The sequence below is a fragment of the Daucus carota genome, chromosome 1 (assembly GCF_001625215.2).
Source record: "Daucus carota subsp. sativus chromosome 1, DH1 v3.0, whole genome shotgun sequence".
In the NCBI taxonomy this organism is placed as follows: domain Eukaryota; kingdom Viridiplantae; phylum Streptophyta; class Magnoliopsida; order Apiales; family Apiaceae; genus Daucus; species Daucus carota.
In genome coordinates this window covers 56,131,920-56,149,228 of record NC_030381.2, presented here as the reverse complement: position 1 = coordinate 56,149,228, position 17,309 = coordinate 56,131,920, and the positions used below count along the sequence as shown (strand labels likewise).

Sequence of the window (17,309 nt, the reverse complement as noted above, 5' to 3'; positions counted from 1 at the left end):
TGAAAATAAATTTATACATGTAATTAACAATTTAATCTTAATTTTATTTATTATTATTTTTTTGAAAAGTAATCATGTTCTTACATTGTCACTTTCCTCCAATTTTTTTGGATTGATTGTGCACAAAAACATCTAACTTAAATGTGTGAGATAGCGGTCTATAACTACCATTGTTTGTAACAACCTTTATTTTTTAATACTGTATAAACAACTTTTACTTATAAGTTGCTTGAACGGAGCAAACAGTTAATGCATGAATAATTTTTTCGTGTATACAAAATAAATCATATAAAAATTAACAACAAACATGTCCGATGAACAAAATAAATATTATAAAAAAATAATCAACAAACATACATCACTAATAGTTAATTTATTGATATTAACCATCAATCTCATGTCACGACTATATTCTTTCCCCGCGTTTGGATTTGTCGACCCCAATATAGTGGTCTATAACTACCTTTGCTTGCAATAATCTTTATTTTTTTAATACTGTATAAACAACCTTCACTTATCTTTGCATAACAACGGCACCTCCGAGTTAGAAATCGAGCAAGAGAACTATCACCGGAGAGAGGTAGGGTTGTGGTACTAAGAGAGAGGAGATTGTGTTTAGATGATCCAAAACCCTACAATCTATAGGGGTATTTATAGGTGCAGAGCAGTGTTACAGAAATCGGGAATCGGACCTAATCGGTTGAGCTACCGATTCAAGGATTAATCGGAAATCGGAGATTAATCGGAAAGATTAATTGGAGTTAAAATCGGTTTTATTTTAATATTAAAATATTATTTAATATTTAGTTATTATTATATTATCTATTTAGTAACTAATATATTTACTATATTCATAAACTTTATAATTATTCACATTTAAAGTAATATAGTATTTTAATTTTAATAATTTATCACATATACTTCGATTAAGAAATATATATAAGGATTAATCGGATTTCAAAAATCGGATCGGTGGCCGACTTTGCAGAGAATTAATCGGGGATTAATCGGTTAAATCGGGGATTTTTGGAACACTGGTGCAGAGAGACTTGTATGCTACTTTTTCCCATAATTAAATAATCTGAAACAAAATCAGATTAAAACTTTCAAGCTACTATATCCCATAAATAATTTGAAACAAAATCAGATTCTGAAACTTGCTTCTAATATACCCGAAACTAAAAAAGGTGGTTCTAATTTTTGATATTTTTCATCCAAGAATTCCAAAAAATTGGAAAAATAGAACGGAGCGATGTGAGAGACGCCACCTACACGCCCCTAGCTTCTCCTTTAAAAATCGAGCAAGAGAACTATAAGCAGAGAGAGGTAGGTTTGTGGTATTGAGAGAGAGGAGATTGTGTTTAGATGATACAAAATCTTACAATCTATTGGGGTATTTATAGGTGCAGAGAGACTTGTGTGCTACTCTTTCCCATAATTAAAGAGTTTATTGCAAAACGCACCTCTTTGGATTTCTGAAAAAGCATTTACGGCCTATACTTTACATAATTGCACTTTGCAACCCACTGGTTCGTTAGGCGCGTCACTTTGCACCCCTTCCGTTAATTTTGACCATTAATATTAAAAGTCTCGGGGGTAGTTTGGGATTTTAAAAAAATTAATTTTAACCGGATTTTATTTAATTTTTTTAACCTTCTAAATGATATTTTTTGAAAAATCTTAAAAAACGAAAGTTGTAGATAATGAAAAGATCCTTTTAAAACAATAAAATTCAAAATTATTGAAATCTTTTTTGTAATTGTTTAATACATTACAAAAAATGAAGATCTTGTAAAAATTCGTAATAAATTCAATTAATTTCGGATTTCGATGATTTTTGATGACTCGGAAAACACTTTAAATTGTCCATAACTTTCGAATTTTATTTTGAACTTGGAATTAAATAAAACCTACTTTAATTGAATTTTAAAATATAAAATGAGTTGTAAACATTATTTCAAAAATATTTCGAAACATAATATGAGGAAACAACATGAACGAAAGTTATAGGCAATTGAAAGAGTTTTCCGAATCATAAAAAATCATCGAAATCCGAAATTAATTGAATTTATTACGATTTTTTACAAGATCTCCATTTTTTGTAAACCAAACCAAACCAAACATACTCAGTATATCCCGCTTAGAGCAGGGTCTGAGGAGGGTAAGATGTACGCAGTCTTGCCCCTACCCTTAAAGTAGAGAGGCTGTTTCCGTGAAGACCCCCGGCTTAGTGCACAACAAATAAAATAGTGTGTGCTATAAGAAGAATATAATACCTTAGCCCATGGCCTTCTTCACATGGGACTTACCCAAACATTTTTTATTGGCGCTAATGCATCTGGTAATGACCGAGCTGAACCCTCCCTTAAAACATACACCATAACCATCATAATCTCTGTGAGACACGAGACCTAGTCTCAACTACTCTAATACGCCGTCTCCAATCATTCTTATCTAATGTCATATCACCTGTGAGATTTAAGGCTCCCATGTCCAAACTTAATTGATCAGCCCATGTCCGACGAGGCCGACCCCTCTTTCTCTTACCCCGAACTGATATGTGCTCTACTCTCCTAACCGGTGCTGAGTTACATTTACGCCGAACATGTCCATACCAACGTAAACGTCCCTCCCTTATCTTCTTAGAGATAGACTCAACACCTAAAAGCCGTCGAAAAGTATCATTCGGTATATGATCTGTCATGGTGTTACCACAGGTCCAACGCAAAAAAAATAATGTATTAAATAATTACAAAAAAAATTTCAATATTTTTGAATTTTATTGTTTTAAAAAGATCTTTTCATTATCTAGAACTTTCGTTTTTTAAGATTTTTCAAAAAATATCATTTAGAGGGTTGAAAAAATTAAATAAAATCTGGTTAAAATTAATTTTTTAAAAAATCCCAAATTACCCCTGAGACTTTTAACGTTAATAGTCAAAATTAACGGAAGGGGTGCAAAGTGACGCGTCTAACGAACCAGCGGGTTGCAACTTGCAATTATGTAAAGTATAGGCCGTAAATGCTTTTTCGGAAATCCAAAAGGGTGCGTTTTGCAATAAACTCATAATTAAATAATCAAAAACAAAATTAGATTAAAACTTTAAAACTTCTATATTCTATAAATAATTTGTTTTTCCCATAATTAAATAATCTGAAACAAAACCAGATTAAAACTTTCAAACTACTAAATTCCATAAATAATCTGAAATAAAATCAGATTCTGAAACTTGCTTCTAATATATCCGAAACTAAAAAAGGTAGTTCTAATTTTTGATATTTTTCATCCAAAAATTCCAGAAAATTAGAAAAATAGAACGGAGCGATGTGAGAGGCGCCACCTACACGCCCCCCGCTTCTCCTTTATATAAGTATATTGACTAGTGAAAAAAGCCGCGCTTCGCGGCGGCGTGCTAAATTTTGATATGAATTAGTATTTTAATAGCATAAAAATTATTTTGAGTCATCTTGCCGTTAAACATATCTCAAATAAAAAATATTATAATTGGTATAAAAATTTGTTTAAGTGGACATCCTTTCAAACACAATACTAATAATAAAATTAGTTCAAACCGCCTTCCAATCAAATCAAAGACAATATTAATCCATAATTATTATTTTTATGATAAAATTAAATATTATAATTTAGATCAAAATTAGTTTGAGCCGCTCTCTTGTCAAACACAGTACTAATAAAAATTATTCTAATCATGATAAAATTGAAGATTATAATTGGATAAAAAGTATTTTGAACTGTAGCCCCGTTTTAACAAAAAAATATATTATAATATAGATAAAAAAATTATTTTAGCCACTTTTCCCTCAAACATAACACTAATAGAAAATTTATTATTATTTAGATAAGAATTAGTTTGGGCCGCCTCCCGTGCCCGTCAAACACAATACTAATAAATATAATTCTAATTATGATAAAATTAATGATTATAATTGGATAAAAAATATTTTGAATTGTGGTACCGTTTTAACAAAAAAAATATTATAACATAGATAAAAAGTTATATTAGCCACTTTCCCGTCAAACATAATACTAATAAAATATTTATTATTATTTAGATAAAAATTAGTTTGGGCCGTCGCCCGTGCCCGTCAAACACAATAATAATCAAGAATCATTTACATTATTATAATTCTAATTATGATTAAAATTAAAGATTATAATTGGATAAAAATTTATTTTGAACTGTGATACCTTTTTAACAAAAAAATATTATAACATAGATAAAAAGTTATATTAGCCACTTTCCCGTCAAATATAATACTAATAAAATATTTATTATTATTTAAATAAAAATTAGTTTGGGCCGCCTCCCGTGCCCGTCAAACACAATACTAATCAAGAATCATTTACATTATTATAAAATCAATATATGATTCCTATTTTATATATCCTATTTTTTTTGTTAATTATTTTTATTTTATGATTCCTATTTATTAGTTAAAAATTATTATTCTTTTATGGTTCTAATTTTTTGCTATTAATTTTTTAATGATTATTATCTTTACAATCCTTTATTTTCTATACAAAATTTGAAAAAATTATAAGACTAAATTGAAAATAAAAATTGTACGTATTACCTTACAAATCTTAAATATAAATTGTATTTTATCTATGATTGTTAGTTTAAATAAATATAATCCTACTCTTTTTAGGATTCTTAAATAAGAAAAAAATTGTACTGCCTTTAGAATCCAAAAAGAAAAGAATTGTATTAACTTTTGGAATACTTTAACTGACTTTTTAAATATAATCTTATTTCTTTTAGGAGTACTAAATAAGAAAAAAATTGTGTCACCATTAGAATTCAATAAGAAATACTAAATAAAAAGAAAAAGAATTGTATTATCTTTATTATTCAATAGGAAAAGAAGTGTAGTACTTTTAGAATTCTTGAACTTGATTTTTGAATTATAACTATATTTTCTATCCGAAATTTAAGAAAAATCAGAAGACTCAATCAAGCAATTCTAAAGACGCTTGTGTCACCATTAGAATTCAATAAGAAATACTAAATAAAAAGAAAAAGAATTGTATTATCTTTATTATTCAATAGGAAAAGAAGTGTAGTAATTTTAGAATTCTTGAACCTGATTTTTGAATTATAACTATATATTTTCTATCCGAAATTTAAGAAAAATCAGAAGACTCAATCGAGCAATTCTAGAGACGCCCGCATCCTCCTTTATATATATATATATATTTACAAAATTTGAAAAAATTATAAGACTAAATTGAAAATAAAAATTGTACGTATTACCTTACAAATCTTAAATATAAATTGTATTTTATCAATGATTGTTAGTTTAAATAAATATAATCCTACTCTTTTTAGGATTCTTAAATAAGAAAAAAATTGTACTGCCTTTAGAATCCAAAAAGAAAAGAATTGTATTAACTTTTGGAATACTTTAACTGACTTTTTAAATATAATCTTATTTCTTTTAGGAGTACTAAATAAGAAAAAAATTGTGTCACCATTAGAATTCAATAAGAAATACTAAATAAAAAGAAAATGAATTGTATTATCTTTATTATTCAATAGGAAAAGAAGTGTAGTACTTTTAGAGTTCTTGAACTTGATTTTTGAATTATAACTATATTTTCTATCCGAAATTTAAGAAAAATCAGAAGACTCAATCAAGCAATTCTAAAGACGCTTGTGTCACCATTAGAATTCAATAAGAAATACTAAATAAAAAGAAAAAGAATTGTATTATCTTTATTATTCAATAGGAAAAGAAGTGTAGTAATTTTAGAATTCTTGAACGTGATTTTTGAATTATAACTATATATTTTCTATCCGAAATTTAAGAAAAATCAGAAGACTCAATCGAGCAATTCTAGAGACGCCCGCATCCTCCTTTATATATATATATTGACAAAATCAAATTAAAACTTTCAAGCTACTATATTCCATAAATAATCTGAAACAAAATCAGATTATATAAAAACAAAATCAAATTAAAACTTTCAAGCTACTATATTCCATAAATAATTTGAAACAAAATCAAATTCTGAAACTTGCTTCTAATATATCCGAAACTAAAAAAGGTAGTTCTAATTTTTGGTATTTTTCATCCAAAAATTGCAAAAAATTAGAAAAATAGAACGGAGCGATGTGAGAGGCGCCACCTACACGCCCCTCGCTTCTCCTTTATATAAGTATATTGACTAGCTTATAATCCGTGGCGGTTAACATATTTGTTATTTTATCGTAAATATTTTAATTTAATTAATTTTATTGTAAAAATAAAATTATAATAGAATAACATGATTAAATAAATGTTTTATTTAACAATTGGATAAATTCTTCATAGTTTAGTCCGTCAAATGGCTACTTGAAAATGAGGTTGAACATATATACTTTAATGAAAATGTTAAAATATATTTTTTTACATGTTATAATTTAAGAAGACCTATAAACTCAGATATAAACTAACCAATCTAACTTTTTAATATTTCGTTATTAATAATTAATAATATGATATAAAACATATATTATAAGTTAAAAAGGCACATGAAACCAAATACTGACACGTCATACTAACCTAAATTTAATATTTTGGTTAAATAGATAATAAAAAAAAATATAACATGTTATAAATTTAAGAGTTCCGTGGGTCGAATATCAACCGGTTCACCAAACTCAACTAACTCACCAAACAACTGAACTTTAATGCTCAGTAGTATATACTCCCTCCGTCCCCCTAGATAGTATATATTGGGGGACAGGACGTGACCCGGACTTTAATGCTCCGGTAAAGTGTAGTTGTGTAATTTATTTTTACATTTTTTGAATTAAAGTATGGATGTTAAACTTTTATCCAGAAAAAAAATCTCAAAAATAAGTTCAAGAACTATAATTTATAGGAGCATTAAAATGCGCGTCGAGCAGTTGAAAAAAAAACGTATAAAATTAAATGGGATAGAGGGGGTAGTATATTATAGATTTGTAGTATTTCTTTTAATTTTAATGTGAGACCATTAGAGTATTTAAAAATAATATTATTAATGTATTTTGGTTGAATAATATCACATGTTATTTATTAATAATTATATATAATGATATTATATTTTTATATATATGTCGCCCGTATTAATTGTAAAAACTTGGTTTTTTAGTTAGAAAATCTAAAAAAGATAATGCGTTTTGTTTAAAATTGCCATGCTGCTCGATGTTATTCCCGTGTTAATTGTAAAAACTCGGTTTTTTAGTTAGAAAATTTAAAAAAGATAATGCGTTTTGTTTAAATTACTATGTTGCTCGATGTTATTTTAGAATATTGAGTTTTTTTTAGCTAAAAAATATATAAAAGATAATATTTTTTAGTTAAAAAGAAATAATTGGCTATATAGATAGGCCCGTACGTAGGCCCAAGTACCGACCGCCCGACCAATATAAAAATATTATATTTTTATAGATATGTCGCTCATCCGTATTGATTGTAAAAGATCGATTTTTTAGTTAAAAAATTTATAAAAAGATAATATATTTTAGTTAAAACGATAATTGCCATGTTTCTCAATGTTATTTTGGAAGATTGAGTTTTTTTAGTCGGGAATATAAAAAAAGTAATATATTTTAATTAAAAATAATAATTGGTTATATAGATAGGCCCGTGCTTTGGCCCAAGTACAGACCGACCAAAATTTTAATAAGACTGATTTTTTTTAGCTAAAAATATATAAAAGATAATATATTTTCGTTAAAAAGAATAATTGCCTATGTAGATAGGCCCGTACTTAGACCCAAGTATCGATCGCCCGACCAATATAATAATATTATATTTTTATAGATATGTCGTCTGTGTCCATATCAATTGTAAAAGATCGATTTTTTAGTTAGAAAATTTATAAAAATATTATATATTTTAGTTAAAAAAGTAATTATCATGTTTCTCAATGTTATTTTTGAAGATTGAGTTTTTTAGGTTAAGATTATAAAAAAGTAATATATTTTAATTAAAAAGAATAATTGGGTATATAAATAGGCCGTGCTTTGGCCAAGTACTTAAATAAAAACAATGATTGGTTATTTAGATAGGCCCGTACTTTGGCCCAAGTACCGACCGGCCAAATTTTAATGTTTCGGCTTTAATAGTATAGTACAAATATATTATTATAATGATAAATATTGTGGTTTTTTCTCCACATTATTTATACATGTTTGTAGAGATTCGACAAATATTATTAATAATACCAGATTGATTATGTTTATAGAAAATGAGTATGCATTACTAGAGTTGCATTAATAGTTGAGCAAGAGTAAGAACCGAAGTTGGTCCTTGCTCATCACAATCGTTATTCAATATAATATTTATTTTTCTCTACTTGTATTCATTTTTCTTTCTGACCTTTCTTTTAGATAATTTTATAATTATATACATAGTGTGCAGGTATAAAATATAAAAAATGGAGTTAGTCACGATATTTAATATATTAACTTGTTAATACTATTTAATAATTAATAATTAAAATTTATAATCCATGATTTGTACCGGATTAAAAATTGATAATTGATAACTGTAATAACCAGTGTTGTAAAAAGCGGGAATCGGACTTAATCGGTGAAGTTACGGAACAATGATTAATCGGGAATTAATTGAATTGATCGGGGATTAATCGTATTGATCGGTGGTTAATCGGAGATATAATCAGTTCGGCGAGCTACAGAACATGGATTAATCGATGATTAATAATCGTAATTAATCACCGACTTTTAGAACAAAGCTAATAACAAATAAGAATTGAAAATAAAAAACGAAGCGATATGAAGTTGATAATAAAATATAATAATTTCCAGATGGTTGATGAAATGAAGCGAAGCGCGGTGAAGTTGGATTAGAAAATATATACACCACGGTGTAGGAACTAGGAAGGAAACAAAAATAAGAAAAGATAAGTAGAAAATAGGGTATGCACAGTACAGTATATACTCCCAAAAAACAATTCAATCAAAGGGCGCAGGCAGGAGATGCAGTAACGAAGAAGTTGTATTTGGATCATCCATTCCATTCTCATCTATCAATATCATCTCCAGCTTCCATTTATTTCTATGCTGTGCGATTGTTGATTTTAAAGTCAAACCCCCTTTCCGATTGATTTTTGTAAGTTTCAAACTCCTCTTCCTTTACTATTCAATCCTCATATAATAATATTATCATTACTCTTCCTGCTTGCTCTGCCTAATTGTTTATGACAGGCTGTTTCATTTTGACCTCTGACTTGGTATCGACTTTCTACTTTGTTAAGGTTTAGGGTTTGTGTGGTGTTTGTTTCAGACACAGACTGAATACGATGGAAACATCTTCGTCGCCCACTAGTAATCCTTCTTCGCTCACCAACATTAATACTAGTAGTAATCCCGTGCGATTGAGATACAATTTATCAGCTTCTAATTTGATACACACTCCCTTATTAACCCTATTAGACTACTTTGGCCTCCTTCACAACCCCCCTATTTCTCCTCGTGATTCCAATCAAGATATGCAAGCTCTTCTCCGTAACCCACCACCTCATTTTCATCATCTCGATGCTTCCCCTTCTGCCGCTACTAGTTCCGAGGAGGTTTCTATTAGGATCATTGCTTCTTCCGAAGAAGATGATGAAGAAGAAGAACCTTCGTCTGCTGTGGTTGCCGACACTGGGGATCACGAGGATGTTGAAAACCACTCTTCACCATCCACACCGCTTTTTACTTCACCTAATGCACCTCCACGAGGAGAAGAGGGAGCTGGCTCAGCTGCTGCTGCCGGGGGCGATGCTAATAATAATGCCAATGGTGACTCGACTAATCAAAGATATGGTATCCAACAAATTGCTAGGTGGTTCGAGCAGATTCTTCCTTTCTCTCTGCTTCTTTTGGTTGTCTTTATTCGCCAACATTTACAAGGTACAAGCACTTTCTTAAAATGTAGTACCTTTGATAGAATTCCGAGACCAGATCACTATGCATCTGTACAACATACTCGTTGATGATTGAACCATGTCCTTTATTGGCATTGAAGTGCACAATTTACATCAGTTAACACTTTTTAATTTATGAAAAGTTAATGCCAGTATAAGTTTGAAAGATGCAAGCACCTAATGTTTGGTATATGGCATTGTTATCGTAGAATCTTTCAAATTGCGTTTTGAAACATGAAAGTATGTTTTATTAATGATATGATAAAATTAAATTATGTTTGATCATTTCAAGTTCTCGAATTCTAGCTTATATTCCAAGGACGTGGAATCAAAAATAAATCCAAGTACATTTATTCTTTAAAAAATCCAGACATGTTATTTGAACGAAATCCATCATTTGAATTATGTCCTACTACAACAATTACAAACATATGTTAGTGTATGCTTAGACATTCACAAGAACGTTGTTACATATTACAGTATTTTCTGACTACAGTTCTCTCAATAAAAAAAAGTCTTGCCATGTGTTTAATATCGTATGAATCAGCAATATTTACATATTTTGAGCCACGAGCCACTTCTCAGTGAATGATAAAAAATGACTCATCATTAGCCACTTGAGAATGTTTATGTATTAAAATCCAATTTTTTGCAATGTTGGTAAACTCAGATGATTGGGTATGACTTTTATGAGCTTCTGGGAAGTAGCCCTACCTTGATTAAACTCTTCTCAGCTTAATAATACAGATAAATTCATGTTATCGCCCAACTGCCTAAGCCATTGCTCGACTTGTTTGTTGCTATATGCCACAATGTAAATAGATGGAGATTATTGTGTGACCTGTGTGGATCTTGGGTCCACAACTTTTAATGGTGACAATTTTTTTATGAAGCTTCATTTATACTCTTGATCAAGTCCCTTGTGGAACACAATTTTTTATTACATCTGTCCTATAGACCTGGTTGGCACATATAGGCGATAAGTGTTTTTTTAAATATTACTCCTCATTTTATATGTTTGATTTTTATTGTTCCTACTTTGGTATTGTGAGTTTTTTGAAATATAAGGCTGCATTGAGTGAAGAACTGTCTTCCTAGTGACATATTAAACTTTGATTTAATATCATTGTATTCTCAGGGCTACAATAACTGCTATGCATAACTAACAATCATAGGTTATGGCTTTGAAATTTCTGAGACATTTTAAATAATGTCCTTCAGGGTTTTTTGGTACAATTTGGGTTTCTGCAGTCCTCTTCAAGTCAAATGATATTTTGAGAAAGCAAACAGCACTGAAGGTTTCTTCCGAAGTCCTAACTGTTAATTTCACGGCTATGGATAATACACACAGTCAATTATATATCATCTTTACTTAACTTCTTTTCCTGCATTAATGCATTCTATCTGATTTCTGTAGGGAGAGAGGAAAATCTCTGTTCTCGTCTGTATCACTCTATTATTTATGCTACATTTGATTTCGGTCTATTGGTGGTATCAAAGTGCAGACCTTGTATACCCATTGATCTTGCTTCCACCAAAAGCAGTCCCACCCTTTTGGCATGCTATTTTTGTCATAGTGGTCAACGGTAAGATTTTACATTTCCATTATGCTATTTTATAATATGAATTGACTGTACTACTAATCACTGTATCTTTTTAGATGATAATCTATTCCTACACTTCTATGTACTTGTGAGTTGCAACTATTTTGTAAATATAAAATCTGTGACGAAAAAAATATATACATACATTTCTTTTGGTATACATTGCTGAAAAATGTAAACAAATGAAAAAAGGTTGAAGCGACCTATAAGACTATAAGATATGTCCATGTTTTCCTTACAAATCCATGAGCTCCCCTCCCCCCCTCCTCCTGTCAAGATATGCCTACTTTCTAACTTATAATGTGTAAACATTCCATGTAGTATAGAGGAGTGTTTGTTATTTGAAAATGTTTTGGGCGCCTGGTTCTCTCTCAGTACTAGAGTTAGACAAAACTTGTTCGTTTCTCTGCATTTATGTACGATGTGACGAAGAAGCTCATACTTTGTAGTAATGAAAGCAAATAGAGAGATTACACACACACACACACACATTATATGCTACTACTATACATAAGAGTGCAGAACTGAAACTTTTTTAATTTTTGTCTCTAATTTTGTATATAACCTCCACCATGATAATACTGAAATGACTCTCTGACAGTACATTTTATAAAGCTCCCACATCTTAAGCTGAAGTCCTTCAGGAATGGATTTAGGAACCACTGTTATTTGTTCTTCGCAAGAGAACTTTGTTCTCTCTTTCTATATATATCACATTTGTTATCTCTCTTTCTGTTTTTAGTGTGTTTGAGATGTTCCATCTGTTGATGGGTCCTTGTCATATCCACTGCTTATTTTACACAATTGTTTCCTTACAGATACAATGGTGCGGCAGGCTGCAATGGTGTTCAAATGCATACTTCTGATGTACTACAAGAACAGTGGTGGCCATAACTACCGGAGGCAGGTAACTATTGTACCGGATGTTATCTAGATGCTTTTGTTCTGCATATTTATGTTAATGAGCACAGACAGTTGCAAGTGACATTGGGCTTTCAGGGTCAAATGTTGACACTGGTCGAGTACATGGTTCTGCTGTATCGTGCACTGCTGCCTACCCCTGTTTGGTACCGTTTTTTCTTAAACAAGGAATATGGAAGCCTGTTTTCATCATTGACCACAGGATTGTACTTGACCTTCAAGCTGACATCAATTGTACAAAAGGTGTTCCGTTGCTTGCTTTTTCCTCTTGGAAGTATATGCTTTGTACTCTGGAGTATGTAACTTTTACTGACAACTTTATAGGGTCAGTTTCAATTAACGTGATGTTATTGTTTTCATTGTTGCCTTGTGTAGGTTCAATTATTCTTTGCTGCACTTAGGGCCTTATCTCGAAAAGAGGTCCATTATGGTTCATATGCTACTGCCGAGCAGGTTAAGTCTGCTTCTTCTTTCTTTGTCAAATTTTAGGTTGAGATGCTTCGATGTTTGTATTATTGTCACTTTACTTTATTGATCATGGAATTCCCCTTGTATCTCACCATGCAAGAAGAGGAACAAAGGTGGCAAAGGGATGGGAGGAGTCTGTCTCTAGTTGTGTTGAGTGGATCATTCTTTCATTGTATATGCATGTACCGTGATCCTAAGGAATGACTGCTTTAGTTCATTGTTTGATTAGGGCTATCTCAGGAGTGGGTATTTGATAGATTGGCGGTCTGAAAAGTCTGATAGATTGCTTTGGATAAAATGTTTCTTGTCTGTCTTTCGACTTGTTTAAGAGATACAAAGGTTGTGGTGACTAAAGGGGGTAAATGAATTAGTATGCTTCATGTATATATATGTGTGTCATAATTAAAGTCTTCATTGTTGACGTCTTTTGGTGGCTTCACACCAGTTACTCTGGTAGTCTGGAATGATACTACGAAAAAATGAACAAGATTGGTCGTCTCAATATAAAGAAGACAGTACCTTTTTGGTTTGACGATTAAACATAACTATCTTTATGTCTACGCACGGAATATGCAACATGCACTACACTTTGTCCAAGTTCAAATGAGCTGACCCTATACATACCTGTACAAAAAGATGGCGTAAGATTTTAGCATCTTCCTGCCCTCATGTCTTTATTATAACGACAAACCAGTGAATAATTTGAATTTTTGTGCTGCAGCTTATATCCTCTTTGAAATGTTGATTGCTTGCCTGTATATGTACATGTGCCTGTCTGACTTATTTTGTGCAGGTCAATGCTGCTGGCGATCTCTGTGCTATTTGTCAGGAGAAAATGCACGCTCCAATATTTCTTAGCTGTAAACACATATTCTGCGAGGACTGTGTAGCAGAATGGTTAGCTTATCTTTCTTTTCTTACTTAAACCTTAATGGTTTTTAAATTACAGTGATACCTTCAGCAGATTGTTAAGTTACATATATGATTGGTCTTTTTAAGTGATATTCTGAATTGTACTGTTGGCCTATTGACTTTTGCTATGACGTGACTGCCCTTTCCCCTCTTACATGTGGTACCCTTTTGCTCATGGTTTTGTATTCGCAAACCCCTTCCTTTACTTAAGTCTTAAACATTAGCAAAACTCTAAAATGTTACTAAATGCAATGGTACCATGTCAAAAGTAGTACGATGTTACTATCGAGAATAGCATTAAAATTAAGTGGTGGGATTTATGCTTTTACATATGATTTTTTGTACCGAACACCTTAATGTGAAAACATGCATTTTCAGAAAGAAAAAGTTTTGCAAATATTATAGGGATATTGAAGTCATTTAAGCAATCTTTAATACTCCCTCCGTCCCCCTCAATTGTTTACATTGGAGGGGGACACGGAGACCAAGACAATGTATGAAAAATGAGTAAAGTTAGGTGAAAAGTGAGTAAAATGGTGGGACCCATCAATATTTAATAATAGATTTGAGATAGTGGAGGAAAGTAGTGGGTGTAATAGTAGTTTTTATTGTTAAATATGAGATAGTGGGAGAAGATAGTGGGTGTAATGATGAAAAAACTTACTATTTATGGTAACGTAAGGAAATGAGAGGGACATCCCAAAATAGTAACTGTAAAGAAATGAGAGGGACGGAGGGAGTATTACCCTAATGTTTGAAGATCGGAAGGGTACAATAAGATATACATGCGAAACTACAAGTACAAGATAAAACAACTTAAAAGCAAAATGCAATGGCACAATCGGCAATAGTCAACAGTACAATGTTACTTTTGAGGATATCCATTTTTTTAATTTTTTGAAATTTTCTAGACACTTGTAAGAGATTTAAACTACTCGGTAGCATTATATGATTCATCTATATGGTTATGGTAAATAAATGTTTTTTGACATGATGTTAGAGTTACATACATGGCCTTTAAGATGATTTATTTTTATCTTGGCAAACCAACTGTATCAGAGCTGCCACTAGAATAAGTAGACCACTGGTTAACCTTATGCACCAATTTTAGATCCTAGAATTGATTGTTTTCTTCGAGTGACTTGTCCCTAACTTTTAGGACACTTATTTTTTTGCCGGTTAACATATTGTTTCTTTTGTTTAGGTAAGCTCGAATCTTGGCATCTAGCTGTATTTCTGAACTAAAAACGCGCTTGTTTGAATATAATTTTTTGTGTCTTGAAAGCATCACTCTTTAGGCATTTATTAGGCCATTGTTGCTTGGGTTGCAAATTTCTTCTCGAAGTATGAAGTATTTAACTTATGTACCCTCCTTTTAGTTCATGTTTCAACGCTCCTTGTCGTGTCCTGGTTCTCTTGTTAACTTTGTATTTTGGCATATATATTTTGATACTGCGTTTATTTAATGTCTACCATATTGGTTGTTTTTATGTATAATTGCAGGTTTGAGAGGGAAAGGACATGCCCTTTATGCAGGGCTCTGGTCAGACCAGCTGATATAAAATCATATGGAGATGGATCTACAAGTCTTCTTTTCCAGTTATTTTAGCTTCTAGTTGATATCGTTGATATGGACGGCAGCGTTTTATATATGATGTGGTTTATCATGTCGTCTGACCCAACTGACCAGTATAAGCTGAATTTGATTGCTTCCTAATTAATTAATTTTGGCAAAGCTTCTTGAAATGCTGAGTTCTCTTCGTATAGTAGATGTATGTGAAGCGACAGCTTTCTGATAATTATTGAACAGGGCGCAATTTGTTGTCACAAAGCATGCAGGGAACTGAAGTGAACTGTAAGTATGTCTGCGCAGTTCCAGTGGGATTGTTGTCGATGTGGAAATACTGATTCCACAGACTATTACCAGGAAAAGCCTTTGTTCTACCCTTCCCTTGAGTGTAGTTATTGCTTGTATATTCAAGACTTGATCTTTCCATGTTTCTGGAACACAGATGACTGCATTAAGCTTGTTATATATACATATTATGTTTTTTTTTCCAGAGTCTATATCACTAAAATTAATATACAAAGCAAGACAAATCACACTTATATGTCATCGACTGCTTCCTATATGACATCACTTGTCAGGTTATCATTAAATCAATTCGGCATCCAATAAAATTTTATCAAGTCTCCGGATTTGTCTAATTGTCTTGCCCCTGTTTTGGGTCCATTTCCGGGTTCCTTCAATTTTTCTTATTTTCCTTTTATTAGTTTATATTTCAGTAGTTTTTATAGAAGAAGGGTATATTTCCGTGGGCACGACCTTTCTTATTTTATTTTTATTAATTTTATATTTCAATAATTTGTAGTCGAGTACTGTTATAAGGTTTTTAAGCCTTAAAAATCAAATTTGTGTGGATAAATCCTTTCTTGACATGCTAGATCTGGTTCAAATAGGGATGGCAATCGGGTCGGATCGGGTCGGGTTTCATGAAATCCATATCCAATCCGTTATATTTCGGATCGGATCGGGTTCGGGTTTGGATATTAAAATGTAAAATCCAAATCCAATCCGTCGGGTTTTTTCGGGTTTCGGATCGGATTCGGGTTTCAACCGGATATCTTTAAAAAAAAATAAAAATTATAAACCTGTCTGAACTATGATAATTAAGTATTTTTTTTCAAAATTAAGATTATTGGATTGGATTCTATTGGTTTAAATTAGAATAATATAAACTTAAACCATATTAATTTTCATTATTACCAATATACAATATATTTTATACAATATATTATTAATGAAGTATTTGTCTTAAATAGAAACCCTTATTCCTTTAACCTAGTCTATTGATATTGAGAGTATTATATTACATTCATCCAAATAATTAAATATAAATATGTTATATATATAGACACACACACGCATTCATATTAAATTATTTATAATATATATATATATATATATATATATATATATATATATATATATATATAATATTCGGGGTTTTTTCGGGTTTCGGGTTCGGATCGGGTTCGGATAGGATTTCGGGTTTCGGATCGGGTTTCGGATCGGTAGAGGTCATATCCATATCCAAATCCAAAAAATTTCGGGTACAAAAATCAAATCCATATCCAAATCCAAATCCAAAAATTCGGGTTCGGTATATCCAAAAATTCGGGTTTCGGATCGGGTATCCGTCGGATCGGATTATTTTGCCATCCCTAGGTTCAAATGTACATAATTGAAATGTGCATGGTAAACTTGGACAAGCATAGCTGTTTTTCGCTTCAGAACTGTATATCAAATATTATGCACAAAATTTTAGGTTAAACTTATAAACGAAGCTTCTCTTGCTATTGCTAGTATATCACTTGCCTGTGACATTTTTTTCTCTTTTTTTTTTACTGAACTTCGTCTTTCATCATTTTATTTAGAGCTTACTGCACTTTGCAACCCTCTACTTTGCTCGAAAAAC

The 17,309-nt window shown here is 31.2% G+C and overlaps 1 protein-coding gene across 2 annotated transcripts; it reads left to right on the top strand.

Annotated features, from left to right (window-relative positions):
• The first annotated feature begins 8,869 nt into the window (after positions 1-8,869).
• LOC108204894 (uncharacterized) lies at positions 8,870-15,890 on the top strand. 2 transcript variants are annotated; one of them, XM_017374565.2, is made up of 9 exons: positions 8,870-9,126; positions 9,272-9,911; positions 11,147-11,223; positions 11,343-11,511; positions 12,348-12,436; positions 12,529-12,693; positions 12,826-12,903; positions 13,712-13,815; positions 15,334-15,890. In XM_017374565.2, exons 2-9 carry the CDS (start codon positions 9,317-9,319, stop codon positions 15,437-15,439), a joined length of 1,383 nt encoding a protein of 460 aa, XP_017230054.1. In that variant the 5' UTR covers positions 8,870-9,126; positions 9,272-9,316; the 3' UTR covers positions 15,440-15,890. The 2 variants fall into 2 exon arrangements, with proteins under 2 accessions (XP_017230054.1, XP_017230053.1); XM_017374564.1 differs by having other exon boundaries at positions 8,893-9,126; positions 9,301-9,911.
• The last annotated feature ends 1,419 nt before the right edge of the window (positions 15,891-17,309 follow it).

Bases quoted from the DNA above. Each gene is read 5' to 3' on its own strand.
- LOC108204894 (XM_017374565.2), top strand. From the start codon at position 9,317: ATGGAAACATCTTCGTCGCCCACTAGTAATCCTTCTTCGCTCACCAAC. The intron at 9,912-11,146 runs GTACAAGCACTT...AATGTCCTTCAG, and splicing joins TATTCGCCAACATTTACAAG to GGTTTTTTGGTACAATTTGG. The intron at 13,816-15,333 runs GTTAGCTTATCT...GTATAATTGCAG, and splicing joins GAGGACTGTGTAGCAGAATG to GTTTGAGAGGGAAAGGACAT.